This window comes from Leopardus geoffroyi, chromosome C2 (genome assembly GCF_018350155.1).
Source record: "Leopardus geoffroyi isolate Oge1 chromosome C2, O.geoffroyi_Oge1_pat1.0, whole genome shotgun sequence".
Classification (NCBI taxonomy): Eukaryota; Metazoa; Chordata; class Mammalia; order Carnivora; family Felidae; genus Leopardus; species Leopardus geoffroyi.
Genome location: NC_059333.1, coordinates 111,435,943 through 111,454,101, shown reverse-complemented (window position 1 = coordinate 111,454,101; position 18,159 = coordinate 111,435,943). Strand labels below are relative to the sequence as shown.

The following is an 18,159-nucleotide window of genomic DNA, read 5'->3' as shown; positions in this document are numbered from 1 at the left end:
TAATTATTATGTAGAGTATACGAGACCTGTAAAACCTCTGGCAGAGGTTAAATGTTGGGTACATGTTGCGGGGGGGGGGGGGGGGCGGTGCTCTTCAGCTGCATTAGGTGAATGTGCCTCTGAGAGTTTTTTCTGGAGAATTACATAAGCATACTTACATCCAGGCTCTCCAATTATCAAGGTTAAACCGTGCTCTCCACTAAACAGTGGGGGCCAGGGGCAGAGCGAGCACCACCCACCCCACCCAACGCTTCGGCTGCCGCCCACGTCCCGCCGGATCCGGAGGCAGGGGACTTCATGCAGCAGACGCTGCACGTTGTGAGCTACAGCCAAGGAGCTCGGGTAACGTTAACTCGAAAACGTGGCCGTGAGTCACTGCGAGACTAAGGAACTGAAACCAAGCCTTAGCACACAGCCTGCTTCGTCCGTCTGATGCGCAGGGTTACACCAGTGGGAAGTGGCACCGGGTTAAAAAAAAAAAAAAAAATCAGGGCACGGAGCAGGGGTTGACGCAGCTCAGCCCCCTCCTACCCGCTTCACTTTGGCGCTCACGCAAACTTCGCCGAGTCTTCTGACAGGTCTTGACATCTCTCCTCCGCGAGCAAAGAGGGAGACTCAGAGCAAGTCGAGACATCTCCCGCGCACCTCCCGTGAGTGCGAGCCCAGCCAGATTTGCAGACCAACCGCCCAAAACGAAGATGTTTTATAAGGGCAAGCCCGGGCATTGCCCCACCCCTCCCGGTGACACCAACTCAAAGAAGCCCATTTCCACACCTAGTCCCCCCACTTCCCTGCCTGCAAAACACTTGCAAACTTTGCCTTTGCTTGTGGACCAAGAACTGTAACCAGACCTTTCTCCTCCCTTAAGGGACGGTCGTGACTGGACATCGAGAAGTCAGACTCTCTCGAAAACACCAACAAAGAACTATATTTAGCTCTGAGCTCTCCGCCTAAATTCCTCTTATTTTTTCACTCAGAGCTTCAAAACGACTAGGTTGGGGAAGTGGGAGGAAGAGGGCGGAGGAGCAGCAGAGAAAGAACAGCTGTGCCTCCGCCTCTCAACTCAATCTCTATAAATAACCAATCACCAGCCTAGACTACTTTTTAGCCAATGAAGCAACCCAAACTGGTAAAACCTTGGCGGCAGCCAATGGAGGAACAGCTAGGGGTGTGAGATTTGCGCCCCGGAACCAATGAGTCCCGAGTCTCGGAGAGGTAATTTGAGCTGGAGTGTGGGTGTGTGGTGCAAAAGCTTCCTATTTCTAAGCCCGAAAACCTGTTCTGCCCACTGAGCATGCCCTGACTAGCTTCGGGCGCCGCCACTTTTGGGATCGGGTTTCGGTCCGACCTCCGGGTTTCCGCCCCAGCCGAGTGGGAACGTGGGTGGGACCCGCCAAGTCCCAGCCCGCTAGGGCTCCGGTCGCAAGAGGCGTATCCTTTCCCTGTTGGGACAGCATTTCCAGCCTAGAGTTCCTGTTTTCTTTGTCCGGGAGATGAAGCGCAAGGAGGAGTGGCCAGAGGAAGGCCGAGTAGTGCTTCAGAGGCGAAGGGTTTAGGACAAGCTGTGCCTTGGGTGGAGGAAAATGCTCCGCCCTTCACTCTCCTACCCAAATGCCCTTAGGCCTTCCGGCCCTGAGACGCACAGCCTCTGGGGCCTCGGAGAGCGCAGTCCATGAGCTTTTGATAACGGGAGTGGGCAAGAGCACAGCGCACCCCATTCCCGAGGCGGCCCACCGCGCCCACACGACTCTCGCGCCGCCCTTATGCACGCACCTATCCTCCCACACTTTCGTCTTCTCACCTGAGCCTTCCCAGCACCTCACCCCGCAACACCTACACACTCCCACACATCTCTCAGCCAGCTCCTGGACCGGAGCCTCGCCGTCCGCTCCGGCAGACTCAAATCGCTAGCCCCACCCACAACTCCGCCCCCGCCGGGCCCGCAGGAAAACCCGGAGAGGCGGATCCCGGCTGGCGCGGCCGCCGGCACACTGGGCATGCTCGCCGGGGCGGGGAGGGCCGGGCTGCGCGCGGCGAGTAGGAAGCCCTCGCCCCGCGGAGGCTGCGGGAGAGAGCGCGATGGGCCGCGGCGGTGGGCGCACGCTCTACGGGGACTCATGCCACGCGCGTCCCGGTCCGGCGCGCAATTAGCAGCCACCTCCGCAGCCCGCCGCCACCGCCTCTTGGCCCTCCCGGGCGGCCGCGGCGAGGAACTGCAACCATCGCCTCGCACGGGCTGCCGGCATTGTCCTCCCGGTCCGCCGCCAACGCTGCCGCTGCCGCCGCGGGCTACTGCGGGGCCCCGGACCCGCGCCCCAGGGACGCGCCGCCGCCTTCGCCGGCCGGCTCCCGGCCCCTCGTTTGGTGAATTCTGAGCCTGGCACTCCCAAGCCACGCTCTCGTAGCTTTTTCCTGCAGAGCCGAGGAAGAGAAGTCCAGCAGCCGAGCCCAGGCTTTCCCCCGCGCGCAGCCCCGACGGGGCCGCGGCAGGCGCGGCGAGAGCGCCGACGGAGCCATGAGAGAGTACAAAGTGGTGGTGCTGGGCTCGGGCGGCGTGGGCAAGTCCGCGCTCACCGTGCAGTTCGTGACGGGCTCCTTCATCGAGAAGTACGACCCCACCATCGAGGACTTCTACCGCAAGGAGATTGAGGTGGACTCGTCGCCGTCGGTGCTGGAGATCCTGGACACGGCGGGCACGGAGCAGTTCGCGTCCATGCGGGACCTGTACATCAAGAACGGCCAGGGCTTCATCCTCGTCTACAGCCTCGTCAATCAGCAGAGCTTCCAGGACATCAAGCCCATGCGGGACCAGATCATCCGCGTGAAGCGGTACGAGCGTGTGCCCATGATCCTAGTGGGCAACAAGGTGGACCTGGAGGGCGAGCGAGAGGTCTCGTACGGCGAGGGCAAGGCCCTGGCCGAGGAGTGGAGCTGCCCCTTCATGGAGACGTCGGCCAAAAACAAAGCCTCTGTGGACGAGCTGTTCGCCGAGATCGTGCGGCAGATGAACTACGCGGCGCAGCCCAACGGCGACGAGGGCTGCTGCTCGGCCTGCGTGATCCTCTGAGGCGCCCGCGGCTGCCGCGCGCCGGCCGCGCTCTGCGCACAAAAGCCAAACGCACCCGACTCTAAATGTGATTCCTCTTCTTGCTTTGAGATTGGAGACGACTTTGCATTGGCCGGGGTGTCCCGGGAGCCCGGCTGGCCTCTACGGCCGGCGTCCCCTGCCTCCGCCCTGTGTCCGATGGGGTGTCCCGTCCTCACCATCCGAGACCCGGTGGAAATGTGGCTCTTGGCAGCATGTACGTTTCTCATTGATTTTGGTTGACGCATATTTCCCCCGTTTAAATAGCCGTTAGGGCTCTGTATTATTGGCAGCTTGACACCGGCAAGCGAAAGTTTCAGCCTGGAAAAAAAATGGGGTGGGGAGGAAGAGGACGGGGAGAAGGTGGAAAGGGAGGGGGGATTTTTTTTTTTTTTTTTCTTCCAACAGCCCTTTTCTAGTTCCAAGTTTTAAATACATGGAAGGAAGTCCGGGAGAACCAAATGAAGGAGCAGGAGGAAGGGAAGAAACTTTTGTTTTTTTCCTTGTTTTCCAGGAGTAGCTGGAAATTAAGATCGGGTTCCTTTTCTGCCAGCTTGGAAGGGCAACCCTGTGACTGATTGTGATTCTAAGGATGTCTATGCAAAGTTGGATTCTTGTTACAGTGTATCCAATCTGAAGTATGCACATCTGAACTGGGACTGTAAACACTGATGCCAATACAGTGTGGGGTGCCAGAAAGTGTCTGCTGATATTTGTGGAAAAAAAAAATCTATTTTGTTTACCTACTGTATCAAAGGGGAGTCTGGGGGAGAACGGTAGTATTTTTTTTTTAATCAGCTGTGAAAAAAAATGTTACAGATCTGCACATTTTTTGTGTGTACTATTGTGTGTGTGTGTGTGTGTGTGTGTGTGTGTGTGTGTTTAAGTTTAGCCTTTTGTTCTTTTTGGTTGGCAGTGACAGGTTTTGATGACTAGCTCTTTAAAATACAGTACAAAGACTTCAAAAATGTGATTCAGGGCCCCCAGCACCCCTGTGTCTGCAGAGTGCCTTCAAAACTCAGCTGTTCCAGCCGGTGCCAACCTGTGAACTCCCCACCATGTCCCAGAATCTGCTATTCCCCAAACCACTTCCCAGTTTCCTTTCTGTAATCTTCCTGAAGGAGCCAGGACAATAGGGCCTGTTGTTTGGTGAATTTTAGTATTTCCAGCCTTTAAAATGTAATTTCCATGTCTTGCAATGTTTTTTTTTCTTTCCTTTTTTTTTTTTTGTTTTAATTTTGCTTCATTTTGTTCAAATGTTCAGGTATTTAGCTCCCCTTTTATATTATTTTTTTAAAAAAAAATTTTGGTTATCTGTTCTAGAGTGTTCCTCCAGAAGCAAAGAGCAAAATTTACTGTTGTGATGTACCAAGAGAATTCCAAGTAATTGTAATTTTTAATTCCAGACACGACGTTTAATCATTGTCTCTTCGTTTTAAGACTTTTAATACAAATGTCATTTCTAAAGAAACAAACCCAAAACTATTGTTTGTGTTTCTGTGTTTCACATTCAGTGATTTAATAGAGGATCGTGGCCGAGGTGGATAGGGGCAGGTGCATGATGTCCCCACCCCCACCCCCAGCCCATGGAAGTATCTCAGTGACAAGTTGGGTGACATTATCCCCAACTCCTTAAATATGGGAAAAATCATAAAGGTCTAGGAAGCCCTGGGGGTATGGCCATTACCATTTACTATAATATAAGCAGGATATTGCGTTTGTTCTGCTGACATGGTGCAGTTTACCTCACTATAGTAGGGAAGGGGAGAAACTGGCTGCTAATACTGCCTTAGATTTGGTGAAGTCACCATCCACCTGACCAGGCAGGGTAGCGCTTTTAACTTTTCTTTCTTCTCCTTTTCTTCTTTAGCGCTTTTAACTTTTCTTTCCTTTTTCTCCTTTTCTTCTCTTCTTCTTTAATGTTTTGTTTGATTACATCACATACCAAGTCAAAAACACGTTTGAGGAAGAGGACTTCCCATTCTGAAGTCGCACCCAGTAGTGTTTTCTGCAGTACATTTGTATGGGTTGTAGACGGTATCTCAACACTTAAGGTTTTGATTTGAAAATAGATCATTAGATTAAAAAAGAAGAGAAAGAAAAACTAAGACAAACCCCTTACTCATTAAACTGCAATTTGTGTACCATTTTGACCTGGTGACATTTTCTAACAGTAGGAGGCAGTGTGAGTTTCTGACTCGAGTTTTGTTTTACTTAAAGGCCGCTTTACTAATATAACTTCTAAAGAATAAAAGATATAGAACTATATATCAAGAGCACATTATACATCTTTGCTGTGTGAAGTGTAGCTGAAGTCTTCTGAAGGGTCTTTTGACAGATTTATACTGTTGGGGAAGCCAAAAGAAGTTCCAGGCCACAGGCATTTATAAAGCTGTACTAACATCTTGCCTTAAAATGTGCCCTTGACCAGGTGACCTCTCACTCACTCTTCCAGAGTGGAAGAGGAATAGAGAGTTTGCCTGTGATGGTCCTATGGCCATTTTTTTTTTTTCATTCTTATGATCTCCCATAAGTTTAGAATCAGACTCAGTTGGAAGGCAGTATGTATACTGTAAATAGAAAAGGGAAACAACTCAAATTTATGTATTGCAAATATTAAGTCTTGCATTTGAGTAAATTTAGTTCTTTGATAGGTCTAAAGTGTTGAGATTTCTGAAGACATATACCAAATACTATGTGAAGGAATTTTTTAAAGCCATTTGGTGACTGTTTCTTTTTGTTTTGTTTTGTTTTTTAGAAGCCTTTTGACATAAAGTGCTGCCAACTATCTAACTTAAGACATGTATATAGTCCTGAAAGGGAATATTTGAACATGGAAGTTGGGGAATGAATTAGCTTGCTGGGTGCATTAATCATCTTCACACAGGATTTAGTCACTTGCATGACTAAATTCTTTATAGGTCTAAGATGCCAGGGCAGAAGATTTTAATATGCTTTTACTGAGTACTGTAAAATAAATGCTTTTTGGATTCTCAATGAAAGCAATTTTGTGTGTGCCTGGAGCAGAAAAGTAGTAGTTCTGAGTTTTGTAGCTTCTTCCATTATTTTCTTGACAAAATCGGGAGACATTGGGGGCATTGTTTTAAAGAATATGTCGGTTTATTTGGCTACCAAGAACCCCTTGTAGTAGTATGGTGTGAAAAGATAAGAGCATTTGTTTCCATGGAAAAGTTGGGCAGCCATGAGAGTGTTCAAGGAAATGAGGGAGCTTGCTGTGAGGCCATCACCTGCCCAAGAGAAACTAGGTGGGAAAGGAACCTTTATCTTGGAGAGCAAAAGTTAACTTTTTAAACTTGACCCCTGCTGCTTTTTAACAGCTTTTCCTTTTGGTCCCTGTCATCCAAGCTTTATGTCATTTCAAAGTATTATTTCTGTCCTTCCTTGGTAGTAGTCTTAGAAAAGTTGAAGGTATCATCAGAAGTCTAACATTGTCATGTTTGGGAGTTAGGGTTCCTAAGTAAAACAATTTTCCATGTTGTTAACTGTAGAAATAGACTTCATTGAATCAACGTTTTAGGATCAGATCACTTTGGGGTTAGAATTCTTTAAATCTGTGAGACTGTGCACTTTTAACCTTTCTGTAGGAGGGGACCCTAAAATGCTTCATTTTTTTGGCCTTTTCTGGTAGTTTCAAAAGTGTTTTCACCAACATATTAGTGTGCCTTTTGAGTTATGGTTCAGTATTCCTCCCAGTAGGATGGGAAAGTGAGAGAACACTGCTTGTAGCAGCAGGTCTTGAGAAATAGTTGCAAAATGCCTGGACCTCCACTATCACAAAGTGTGTATTCATTTTTACAATAGCTGGAATGAACCATGTACTTATAAAATAAACAAAGACTTAATTTAGAGATCACCACTGTCAGTTAATTGGAAAAAACTTGGTAATACAAATGTCCTTGTGAAAATGTAGCAAATTTTTAAATACTACTAGTAGAATGTGGTATTTTTTATTACACTATTTTACTCAGACTGCTAGGAATAATTGAGTGCATTTGATTGAACATGGTACTAGTTCCAGAAAATATATTTAATAACAATGGATTATGATGGTTTGAGAAGGCTTCAGGACTATCCATCCAGTCCAGAGGTTTTTAAACTTGACTGCATATCAGAATCACCCAGAGGTTAAAACAGGTATTGTTGGGTCTTTCTTCTAGGTTCTTGTTTAGTATGTTTCAATATAATCTCATAATTTTCATTTCTAACAAGTTTCTAGGTGATGCTAATATTGCTGTTCCAGGGACCACACTTTGAAAACCAATAAACTAGTCCAAATTCCAAATGAGTGCTACATCGAGAGCCATGTAGACATTTAGGGACAGAGACCCAGGTCATACATTTTAGAGTGCTGCCTACCATAAAGTCACAGAATAATCTCGACTGAAACTTACAGCTGAAGAGGGCATAGACCATTTACACTCAGACTGTTAAACTGTGGAGTGTGGAATGGTATAACCACAATGCAGATAGAGTGTGTGACCATTTTCATGTTATTACGTAAACAGTTTGACTGTGGGTTTCAGTGCTAACCTCAGAAGTTGCCTAAAACAAGAAGGTATAAGAATAGGGGCATGGCCTCAGTAATCAGAATCAACTTTTCTTCCCCTCAAAAATACTGAAAAGAATGTCTTCGTATTTGTTGTCTCTTTGTTTCAAGATTAAAAACCAAGGCTTTTAACTTTCCACATATCCTAGCAAGGATTCTAAAAAGAAAAAGTGAAAGAAATACTAGAGAATTTAAGTCTTCGTGTCGTGAACACATATATGTGTCTGTATGCTTGTACGTAAATACGTGCACTCAGTTTCTTAGATAGACTTTCCAGGAATCTGTTGGTTCCTTGTCCTATAGTTGCAGTTATTCATTCTGGGACAGCATATACCATAAACTGCCATGCATCTTGTTTTCTTATGCATCCTAATCTTTTGGAACCGTGACCTGTTAATCTGGTTTGTAAATTGGAGGGGGGAGTTATTTGTAGACTTCCTTTGGTTTTAAACAGACACCTTTGAGGAAATATTTTCTCAGAATAGGAGAATAGAAAGTATGTGCTTTTTCGTCCCACTGACTAAACTCACATTTTTGAAGTAAATCATCTGACAAAATTATATGTGGCTATGTTTATCAGGGGTTTGAATATGTTTAGTTGGTTTATTTGTGGCAATGGCGCAAATGTAACAAAAACATTGCTTTTTTTAACAGAAAAGAGAAAGATTAGTGATGCCTTCAGAATACCAGTGACCAAAAAAGGCCTGAGATTATTTCTTGATTGTTAAAAATATCTTTGCAATGGAAGTTTGTAAACATAGCTGCAACTGATTTATTCATTATTCAACAAGTATTTATTGAGCACATACCATTAGCTGTGGTGTAAGGACTAATGCTTAAATAGGAGGGAGCCAGGCAAAAGAGCAACATAGTCCTTTTATCACGGCCAGCTGTGAAAATAGCATATATTAAACGATAGGAGTATATGCAGAAGTTCAGCTCCACATGCCATCAATTATAACATAATACTGTGAGTCTGTCTGGCAGGCAAGAGAATAGGCAAATTTGTTGAGAATTGGAACTTTCCTTTAAAGGATATATGGATATTGCAAATAAAAATGAATCCCATGAGGTTTGAGTAACTAATAGTTGTTTTGTTGCATGTGGAACTCTGTAATTTTGTGCATCGTTTCCAACTTCTGTTTTGAGGTTAGCTAAATTTGAACATTTAGAAATAGGAGATCAGTTTGCTTCCATATTTTCATGTCAAAGGGAAGAAAGAAAAATGGAACAAAAGACATGAGATTCGTTGTTACTGTTTGTCAAAAAAAAATTAAATGAGCACACGAAAACAGAAAATACAATTGAAATTATTTTCTTTACAGAAAGAAGAAATTGTTGGCACACAGTCTTTTGGTGTTCTTCATGAGAAGAAGATTCAGGGTAGGGTATCTCTTTTGTAGGAGATAATCTAAAAATGTGTGCCAAAGAATTAAGCTGATGCTGTAAGTTTGCTACGCGTATAGTGATTTTCTACAAAAGCTCTTGTTCTCACGTCTTTGGTACTTATTGGAAGAAGGTAATCAACTCTGAGAAGGAAGTGTTGGGCAACAAGCTGTAAGAGGTGACAATAATAGCAATTATTGTAAAATCATATAAATTGAAGGGAGTTGTAACTATTAACCTCCTGCAGTTTGCAAGATGATTTCTACTGACTGTTTTATGTAGACTATCTCCTGAATCAACAAGATACTTTTTCAAATGTGGCAATTTAGAGAATTACAGAGAGCAGAATAGTTCATCTGAAGGTACTTCACTGCGTATTTTTTTAATCTGATTATAGGACCACTTACGAGATGCAAATTTATTACTTATAGTTTTATAGCTAAAGCAAAGGTCTTAATATTTTACATCTGACCATTTGTAAAAAGTTTCAAAATTTGGTTTTAGTCATGAACTCAGAATATTTTAATGTTCCTTAATATTATACATTTTAATATAATATTTTTAAACATTCTCTTCAAAGACTAACCTTATATTGAATTATATCTCATTCAAGAAAAGAGCCTCCAAGGAAATCTGTACTAGCATAATTCTATATGAACATACATGTCAACAAAATATGTTTTAAAATATATTTTAGACAGTTTTTCATTCTACATCCACTGTAAGCGGGTAAGGGAACTGCAGAAGTATATTTCTAAGTTTGATTTCAACATCGTCTATCCTCTAGTAGAAAAAGGCTTGAGTTTGGAGTTCTTTACTCTCAATTTGGCTATCTTAGCTTTACTTCATCATAATACTTGCTGTTTTTCTTTGCGTATACCATTCCATTCATCCACATGTGAATCGTGCAAATGGTTTTCTCTGTCACAAATGTAATCTGTATTAATTGATATAAAAAATCTAAGAACTGATTACCTAATGACTATATAAATGTGTTTTCTGTGTAATAGTATAAAGAGAGAAGTCTTTTTCACACTATGTAGTCCAGACTGAAACAGATCCAACAAGTTAGAAAAAACTGCCCACTAAACAGACATTACCTTCAGGTTTGGGTATAGAGCCTGTGTTTCGTTTTAAAAACTAATGAAGGAAGTTTTTTTTAAAAAATGCACTCAGTCATGGGAATGTTCATTTTAAGGTACTTGGGACTGCCTAAAAATATTTCCAGACTATCTCTTCTTCGTCACTGTTGGGCAGAGGTGAAAAGATGAGAACCCAAATGCATTCTCTTATTTAAAGGGAATCTTTTACCTTGAAAGGCAGGGACAACAATAAACAAAAACCTAACCCAAAGAACAAGACTTTATACATTTTTTTTATAAACCAGCACTTATTTTATTATTGAGGAAGCATAAATAGTGGGAAGGGTGATAAAATATTTTCCTCAGTCATTTTGGTAGCCTTCAGCAGGTGGTTTGGTACCCTTGACGTTAAGGCAGGAGAGTGTGATGGAGCTGAGAGGGGAATCAACCACAGGGCAGGCTGATATGGAAGTGTTCCACATCACACCCGCACTCCTGCCTGCCTCCAGTACAGAGCATTTCCTCCTGTTCAAATTTGTGATTCATTGTGACTCAGGATTTACTGAGGCTTAGTTCTGCTACTAGCCAAGGGTGAAGAAGTCTATGGGATGGCGTCGTAATGCTACTGTAATAAATTTGACTCTAACTCAGGGTTTCTCAACCTCAGGACTATTAACGCTTTGGGCTCGATAACTCTTTCTGTGGAGGGCTGCTGTCTTGTGCATGTTAGAATGTTTAGCAGCATCCCGGCCTCTACCCACTAGATGCCAGTATAACCCCCGCAACCCAGCTGTGACAATCAAAAATAATCTGCAAACATCGCCAAATCATTCGTTGGGGCCAGGGGCATAAAAGCCCCTGGTTGAGAACCATTGCTCTGGATTTGTCCACGTAAAAATGGAGGAGGCAGGCATAAATCAGAGGAGAGAAAGGTTGGACCTATAGTAAACTTAGAAGACTTTCCTTACTCCAAGAAACTATTGTGAAATCCAAGATTAAAAAAAAGGGGGGGGGGATAATCACTTTGATCAGCTCATTAAATCCATATGAAAGAGACAAACACAGTATTCAGGGATTAAGATTTATCGGGCATTTTACTTACAGGGAAGGAAGGTTTGCTCTGGATGGGGTGATAAACTTGGATGGTCAGAGAGCACCTCAGGGCATGCTGATAACTAAGTAGAGGAACCTGGATGTATAGGAGGAATCCTGAAAGGGAGATCAAGGGCAACAGTGTTTTAGTTTTGTTTGGGGTCCCTTAAACCTCCATCGGGAGACATCTGGGAGGTTTTCAGCCTTACTCAGCTTCCTCCACTTCACCTCACAATCTCTTCCCTGTTTATCCAGGCCCCTATTCAACATCTGGACTCCTCACTTTGGGGGAGAAAGGATGTGTTTTATGCATCCTGTCCCTCTTTATTTTGCCTTATTATTCCTCCCTCCCCCCCTCCCTCCCTCCCCCCTCCCTTTCCTTCCTTCCTTTTTCTTAGCTACCTTCAGAATAAATGACCGTGTGTCCAGGGTGGACTCCTGCTGGTTAACTGCATACACCTACTTGTGTCCAAACCCCTTAGCCGGGCTGTCAGGAAGGAGACAGCAAAGGCAGTGGTGATTGCTTTGTAATGAAGTGCCTCTGGAATCTGGAGTCTCAAGCCAGCACATATGCTTTGGCTGCCAAACCCTGAAACACAGCGTTAAGTATCCTGTCAGCAAGTTCATTAATGTGGAATTAACTCAGTGACCACGGATATTTGATTAACTCTGAACCAGACATGGTGGTTTTTGTTCTTAAGTTTTAAGTGGAATAGGTATTTTCAAACCTGTGCAATATACCCCTAAAAACTTTAAGCAGCCAGCCAATTAGACACCCTACCTGGTGGGACAACTGTGATTCTCCATTTCATAGCGGGCACGCTTGGAAACCTAACATTCCTAGTAAGTAGGAGACATAACAGTTTTGTCACTGAGCGAGAACAATCTCCAAGCCCATCAAAAGGCTCCAAGCAGCCAGAAGGGGCTCTGTAAGAAAGGTAGGCAGTAAATGAAATAATTCTGTACAATAAAGTACTGTTTGGTGAGAGTGGATGAGTGATTTGGATGCTTTACAAACTTGCTTCCCAAATTTAGGAATAATCTTGTATTAGAACGAATGGTGTTGACAGAAATCCTTCATTCTCTGTAGTATCTTTGTATTAAGTTGAAAACGGAAACATCAGATTTAATTGGCAATGTGATCGCAATTTAGATAGAGAGAACAGATTTGGTTTATCTAAATTTCCTGTTTTTCTTATACTTGGTTTTCCTCTTTTATAATCATCTGTGCTATTCTGCAACATTTTTTTTTCTTATCTCCAGCTTTTATTGGCTTTGCGGAGTGTTATGTTTTCTGTCTAATTAAAAAGTTTATAATGATAGAAATATTCAGTTATGAATCATTATAGCCAGTAGCCAAGAAAATATATGTGTTCATAAATTTAAACACATAAATTAATTGTATAGGATCTTTTTGCAATGTCATTATTTGTGTTTACCTTTTATAGCTTAGAATGATTTTCCAATGCGATGCTTTCCGTGGAAAGGAAAATTCTCCCTTTTCTTTGATTAATTACCATTTGACTACTGTTTGAAAAAAAAAGTAGTAATTATTAAAGTACTACCATGAAGGCTCTCTAGTTTACATTTTGTAGCAAATTACTAACAACTTTTCTTTTTAACCTTTTCCTCAAAGAAGTATCATTTATGAATAGAAAAAAAAGCATGAATGGAATTACCCAAAAGTCATACAGTAGTTGTTTGGATTTATCATGGGGGTGGTGATTTTGGCAAAATATTTGCCCTCTTAATTACAAGTAACATAATTGATTTGTACTAGCCTATAGGGAAGCATCAAAAATGCATGCACAGTGGGACTATAGTGCCATTTTGCTGTTAACAATTTTGGATGCTGTATAGAGTGATAGCACACTAGAAATAAATAAACAAAATGTTGGCTTCCTAGAAAGTATTTCTGTTTAGTCATTTTAAAATGCAATTTAAAAACTCTATGATGAAAATTTTTCAGCATGATATCATAGTGCCAAACAGTGAGAATTGCCAGTTTTTGCATTACAAAAATTTTCCGACCATCCAAATTCTTTTTTTCCCCTTACTTCCCAAGTGTGGCTCATTTTGACTATTAAACACACAGTCTTTCATTTGCCAGAGAATCTGAACAGATTTTGTTGTCTGCAATTAATTCCAAATGTCGTTTAAAGTATTACATACCCGGAACCTGATTTTTACATTTCTACTATCAGCATACAAACTTTGTATAGAGTCTGGCTTCACTAAGCAGTAGGACATTCTATCAAAATAATCAAATAAGGAATATAGTAGAGAAAGTGAGCGAATTTTATGATTATTGTCCATACCAGTGCCACTGAAATTTCATTTCCTTATTCAATTTATGAAACAGGTATTTTCTTGGCTATTCTTTATATGCATTTTAGAACAAAAATAAACTATCTGTAAGCTTGCTATTTTAAAAATTGATCTTTCAGAGTATTTTTCTCTTGGTATTATTCTTTAAAATATAGTTGACCTGATTAGAGCTAAAGCTTTTGCCCAAAATACTAAATCATAGTTCCTATAGCAACCATAATTTACTCTCTTATATAACTCCCTGATTCATGCCATGGTTAATATATGCAATATAACTCTAATTAACTTTCATCTTTCTTTAGATTAAGTGTGTGGTTTCCAGAAATAGAAGGTGGAGGAAGGTGGAGATTGATGCTGTGTTTGTAGAATCTGCAGATTGAGAACAGGAAGATTGCTAAGTAATAGAAGGAGGATTTACTTAGGATTTCAACCATAATATTTTACATTTTGAATCGTGAAAAGAAATTATATTAAAATGCACATTTAAATTCATGATGTGTAGTGCACATGAATGAAGTTTCTTAACTGATATTATAGATCTTGAATGTAGAGTCTCAAAAAATAATTATCAGAAAGCATAGAATACTGTATTATATAAGATGATGAAGTGAAATATATATTTAAGTAGTTATTTTATTTTCGCTACCTGTAAACCATGAAGAATGCATTCATGTAGTCAATTACATATGGAGCACCAAATAAGCACTGTTCCAAGAATAAGATTCCATCTATGTCTTTAATACATGTAATATATTTATATACTAAATTTCATTGATTTCCTTCACTAGAAGTTAAGTCTATAAAGGCAAAGACTCATTCTCTTATCGCCACTGCCTAGAAGAGAGGCTGGCATTCAACACTCAGTATTAGTTGAAGGAAGGAAGGAAGGAAGGGAGGGAGGAAGGAAGGAAGGAAGGGAGGAAGGAAGTTAGGAGGAAGGAAGGAAGGAAGAAAGGAAGAATTAGTCACAAGGGGAAAGGAAGTAAGTTTGACTAGAACGCTAAAAATAGGTTACAATTACCAGAAAAGGTAGAATACTTAAAAATTCTGCATCAACTCTGGACAAATACTATAGAATGAAAACGTGTGGCCTGTTCTTTTATTCATTAACCCTGAAAACTTATAGCTTGGAATAAGAATGCTATTATAGTGTTAATGGGACTCAAATTGTCTGTAAAGTTGTCAGGAGCAAAGTCAAAAGAGTTCCAGACAGAACTTTTGGGAAATTAGTATATTTTGTTATAAACCTGTGCCCTGCTTTGCATTCGTTTCCAAATGCAGGTATGCCTTGGTTTATGCAGTAGATATGATTATCAACGAACTATATATAAATTTAATCATATTTAAGGTAAAATTAAGAAACTTACTTTTTAGTGGACCCACCTCTGAATCATTTGAAAACAGATAAATTATTCTAGAATACAGATAACCACTAGCTAAAAATTTGAATTTCTATTATCACATACTGGATTTTTCTTGTTAGACATTTGTTTCTTAAATTACTTTATCTTTTTATTTGAATACCTGGAATTTTATTTTTCAGAATGGCAGACTCTTATTATTAAACTTAGTAGAGTTCACCCCAGTCATGTTTGCCTGGATTTTCTCTAATCATCTCTGTGTCTTCCTAAGGCTAAGAAGTTTGCTGAAACTCAGGTCTATTTGGACTTATTTTTGAATAACCGATACTGAATGGAATTGCTTTCTAAGCAATAGTTTCAAAACTTTTCAAGAGTAATTCATTTGAGAGAGAATCTAGAAATATGCAAACTAATAGAAGCAAATTGAATTTTCATATTATTACATGCTAAAAATAATTTTATTTATTACCCTTTAAGATTTTTAAGATGTTTCTTTGTTTCTTTGTGTGTGTCTGTGAAGCTGGGGAGATCCGAGCCAGGTTGAGGACTTCAAATCTCCTTGTTCTACCAGCCATTTGCCCCCCCGAAACCCCTCAGTAAAATGGTTTGATTCCCCTCCCACCCAAAAATATTTCTCTGTGGGAAAAATATGCCATTTAGAAAAAGAGTAATAAGAAGGATATGCTATGTTGTGTCTACCAAAGACTGTTAGTAGTAAGTGTTCTCATTTAGGAAAATAGGTTACATCTAAATATTGTAAATATTATAAACATACAGGTAGATCTACTTTATACTTGTTTTAGGCTTCTTCTTAAATTTTTAAAATACCGTATAACTTAACTGATTTAATTCCTTACTCCCAGCAAATACTATCAGCTTTCTGTTAGCTCCACAAGAGGTCATCCACGTGCCCGGTAGGCTTTGCTCTGTGCCACTGATTCTCAACGTGAGATCCCCAGACCAGCAGCTTCAGCATTCGCTTCCTAAAAATGCAGATCCGACCTCAGGCCTACTCCATCACAAACTCTAAGGTTGGGACTCAACAATCTGTGTTTTAGTGCACCCTCCATATGTTTTTATTCCTGGTGAAATTCCAGAACCACTGCTCTATGGGAAGGAAAATCTGCTATGAATGGTGCCTGCTTTATAGAAAAGATAAGACATTAGGGTGCATGGGTGGCTCAGTCAGTTAAGTGTTCGATTTCAGTTCAGGTCATGATCTCGCAGTTCATGGGTTCAAGCCCCACGTTGGGCTTGGTGGTGCTGACACTCAGAGCCTGGAGCCTGCTTCAGATTGTGTCTCCCTCTCTCTCTGCCCCTCCCCCGCTAGTGCTCTGTCTCTCTCCCTCCCTCTCTCAAAAATAAATAAACATTAAAAAAATTTTTTTAGAAAAGACATATACACAAGTGAAAGTAATAACAAGGCAGCAATAATAAAAGGATGACTTTTGCCATAAAATAGTCATAGGTGTAATTGGGATTTCCGGGGAAAACAGATTACTTTATCATGGAGAGGATATCCCCAATCATTCATCCACTCATTGAAGCATTCCAGATTCTGGGGCTAAGAAAGACCAAGTCTTCGACCTAACTCATTAAGTCTTTGACTTAATAGGTTATTCTACTTAATAATTCACAGCTAGAAAAGCTTTTGAAATCACAGAATCCAACACTCTCCAATTTGAGTACATCAGAATCATTTGGCTGGCATATTGCTAAAGCCCACATCCAGACTTTCTAATGTAGTCAGGATAGAAGGCCTTGGAAATAGCATTTCTAACAAATTCCCAGGAGATTCTGTTGCTGTTTGTCCAGGTTCTCAACTTGCAAATAACTGATGGAATCGATCTCTTCAAGTTAAAGATGGTAATACTAATGCCCTGAAGTATCATTTGACCAGCAAAGTTAGCCAATGGCTAAAACGGAAATAAAACCAGGTTATCAAGTCTCAATTCATCATAACCTCCAATGCAGACTGTCTCTACCGACGCCCTGAAAGAGGATGCCTGCATGACCTTGCAGTGATTCTAAGAAAAACTACAGGAGTAGAGAACTGATAATTTGGTGATATTTCATCCAGCTCTTGTTTATACTGTATTTTGACTCCTTATCCAAAATCAGCCATGTTATTTACACCTACAATCCCAGTTTTGAACCACCAAGCATTCTACTTTGTGTAGAAAGATCTGATCTGTATATAAAATCAACATTTCAGACACAGTATCATTTTTAAAAGGCAATTCTAAAACTTACTAATATCATCTTCCTGATAATAGGAGGTTCCCCAGAACAAAGGTCTTCTATTACAAAAGCACTTTACTCTGTAAGTAGTACCTCTTTAATAGATGACCAATTATGGAGCTAACAAAACTTACCATGTTGGCTAAGAGTAAAGGATTAAAATATGTACTGGGAGACAATTAATGGAGATCACCGGCTGTGAGTTCTTGGACTGCCGATAATTCACTTCTATTTCAGAAGCATGAGTGCTTTATCCATAAATCCACGATTAAGTTCTCTAATTCTGTAAATTAGAGAAAATATATTAATCTCCTTTTGAGTGGTGATAAGGATAGGTTTCCCCCAAATTTAATTAATCTACTGTGCATTCTTGAATGATTACAAGAAAAACTCAGACCCCTCAGCACAAATCATGTAATTGCATTTTAAGTGATAATGTGGAAAAATTGAGCATGGATGAAGATAATCTATTTTGAATTGTAATACGGCTTCCTCTGAAAACTTCAAAATCTATTTTTAATTGTATTCACTTTAAATGAAGTCTTGTAGGAAAACTCTTTTGATTACCTGAAGGTTAGCACTGAGGAAGGACTAGAAATGAGGAAGAGGAAGGGCAGCCAGATGGTAGGGCAGCCTCAGTGGATGAATCCTTGTGGATATTAGAGGGATGATTTGCTTAATCCCATTGTGATTAATGGCCTATCAACAGATGAGAGCATGTTTTAGACACTTGTTTCACATATACATACACACACACACTAATTTCTTACTACTGAATCAATGTTACACACAAAGGACAGAGGAAATATCTCTGTCTCCAAGTCTCTTCTTCCCTGTAGTTAATATATCCTTTCTCCCATTTTGTCAAGTCGGGTATAGAAAATATTCAGACTCCAATGCAGTTAAATCTTAGGCACTTTCACTTGTCACAGTCATCATCCAGTCCCCCAAATTAAAGAACAGCTGTTCTGACTCTCATGGGTAGGACATGATGAGCCTTATTTCCTACTTCCTGTG

General features: G+C 41.1%; 1 protein-coding gene and 1 long non-coding RNA gene across 3 annotated transcripts; one reads left to right on the top strand and one right to left on the bottom strand.

The window, feature by feature from the left end:
- The first annotated feature begins 1,962 nt into the window (after window positions 1-1,962).
- Window positions 1,963-10,009, top strand: RAP2B (RAP2B, member of RAS oncogene family). Its single transcript, XM_045503207.1, has one exon. The coding sequence runs from the start codon at window positions 2,516-2,518 to the stop codon at window positions 3,065-3,067; it is 552 nt and encodes a 183-aa protein (XP_045359163.1). The 5' UTR covers window positions 1,963-2,515; the 3' UTR covers window positions 3,068-10,009.
- A 1,215-nt stretch (window positions 10,010-11,224) lies between these two features.
- LOC123611373 lies at window positions 11,225-17,818 on the bottom strand. 2 transcript variants are annotated; one of them, XR_006718629.1, is made up of 4 exons: window positions 17,710-17,818; window positions 17,277-17,425; window positions 11,672-11,801; window positions 11,225-11,329 (listed from the first exon to the last, which is right to left on the bottom strand). It is a non-coding gene; the product is annotated as an uncharacterized LOC123611373 (long non-coding RNA). The 2 variants fall into 2 exon arrangements; XR_006718628.1 differs by having other exon boundaries at window positions 11,239-11,329; window positions 11,615-11,801.
- Window positions 17,819-18,159: the final 341 nt, after the last annotated feature.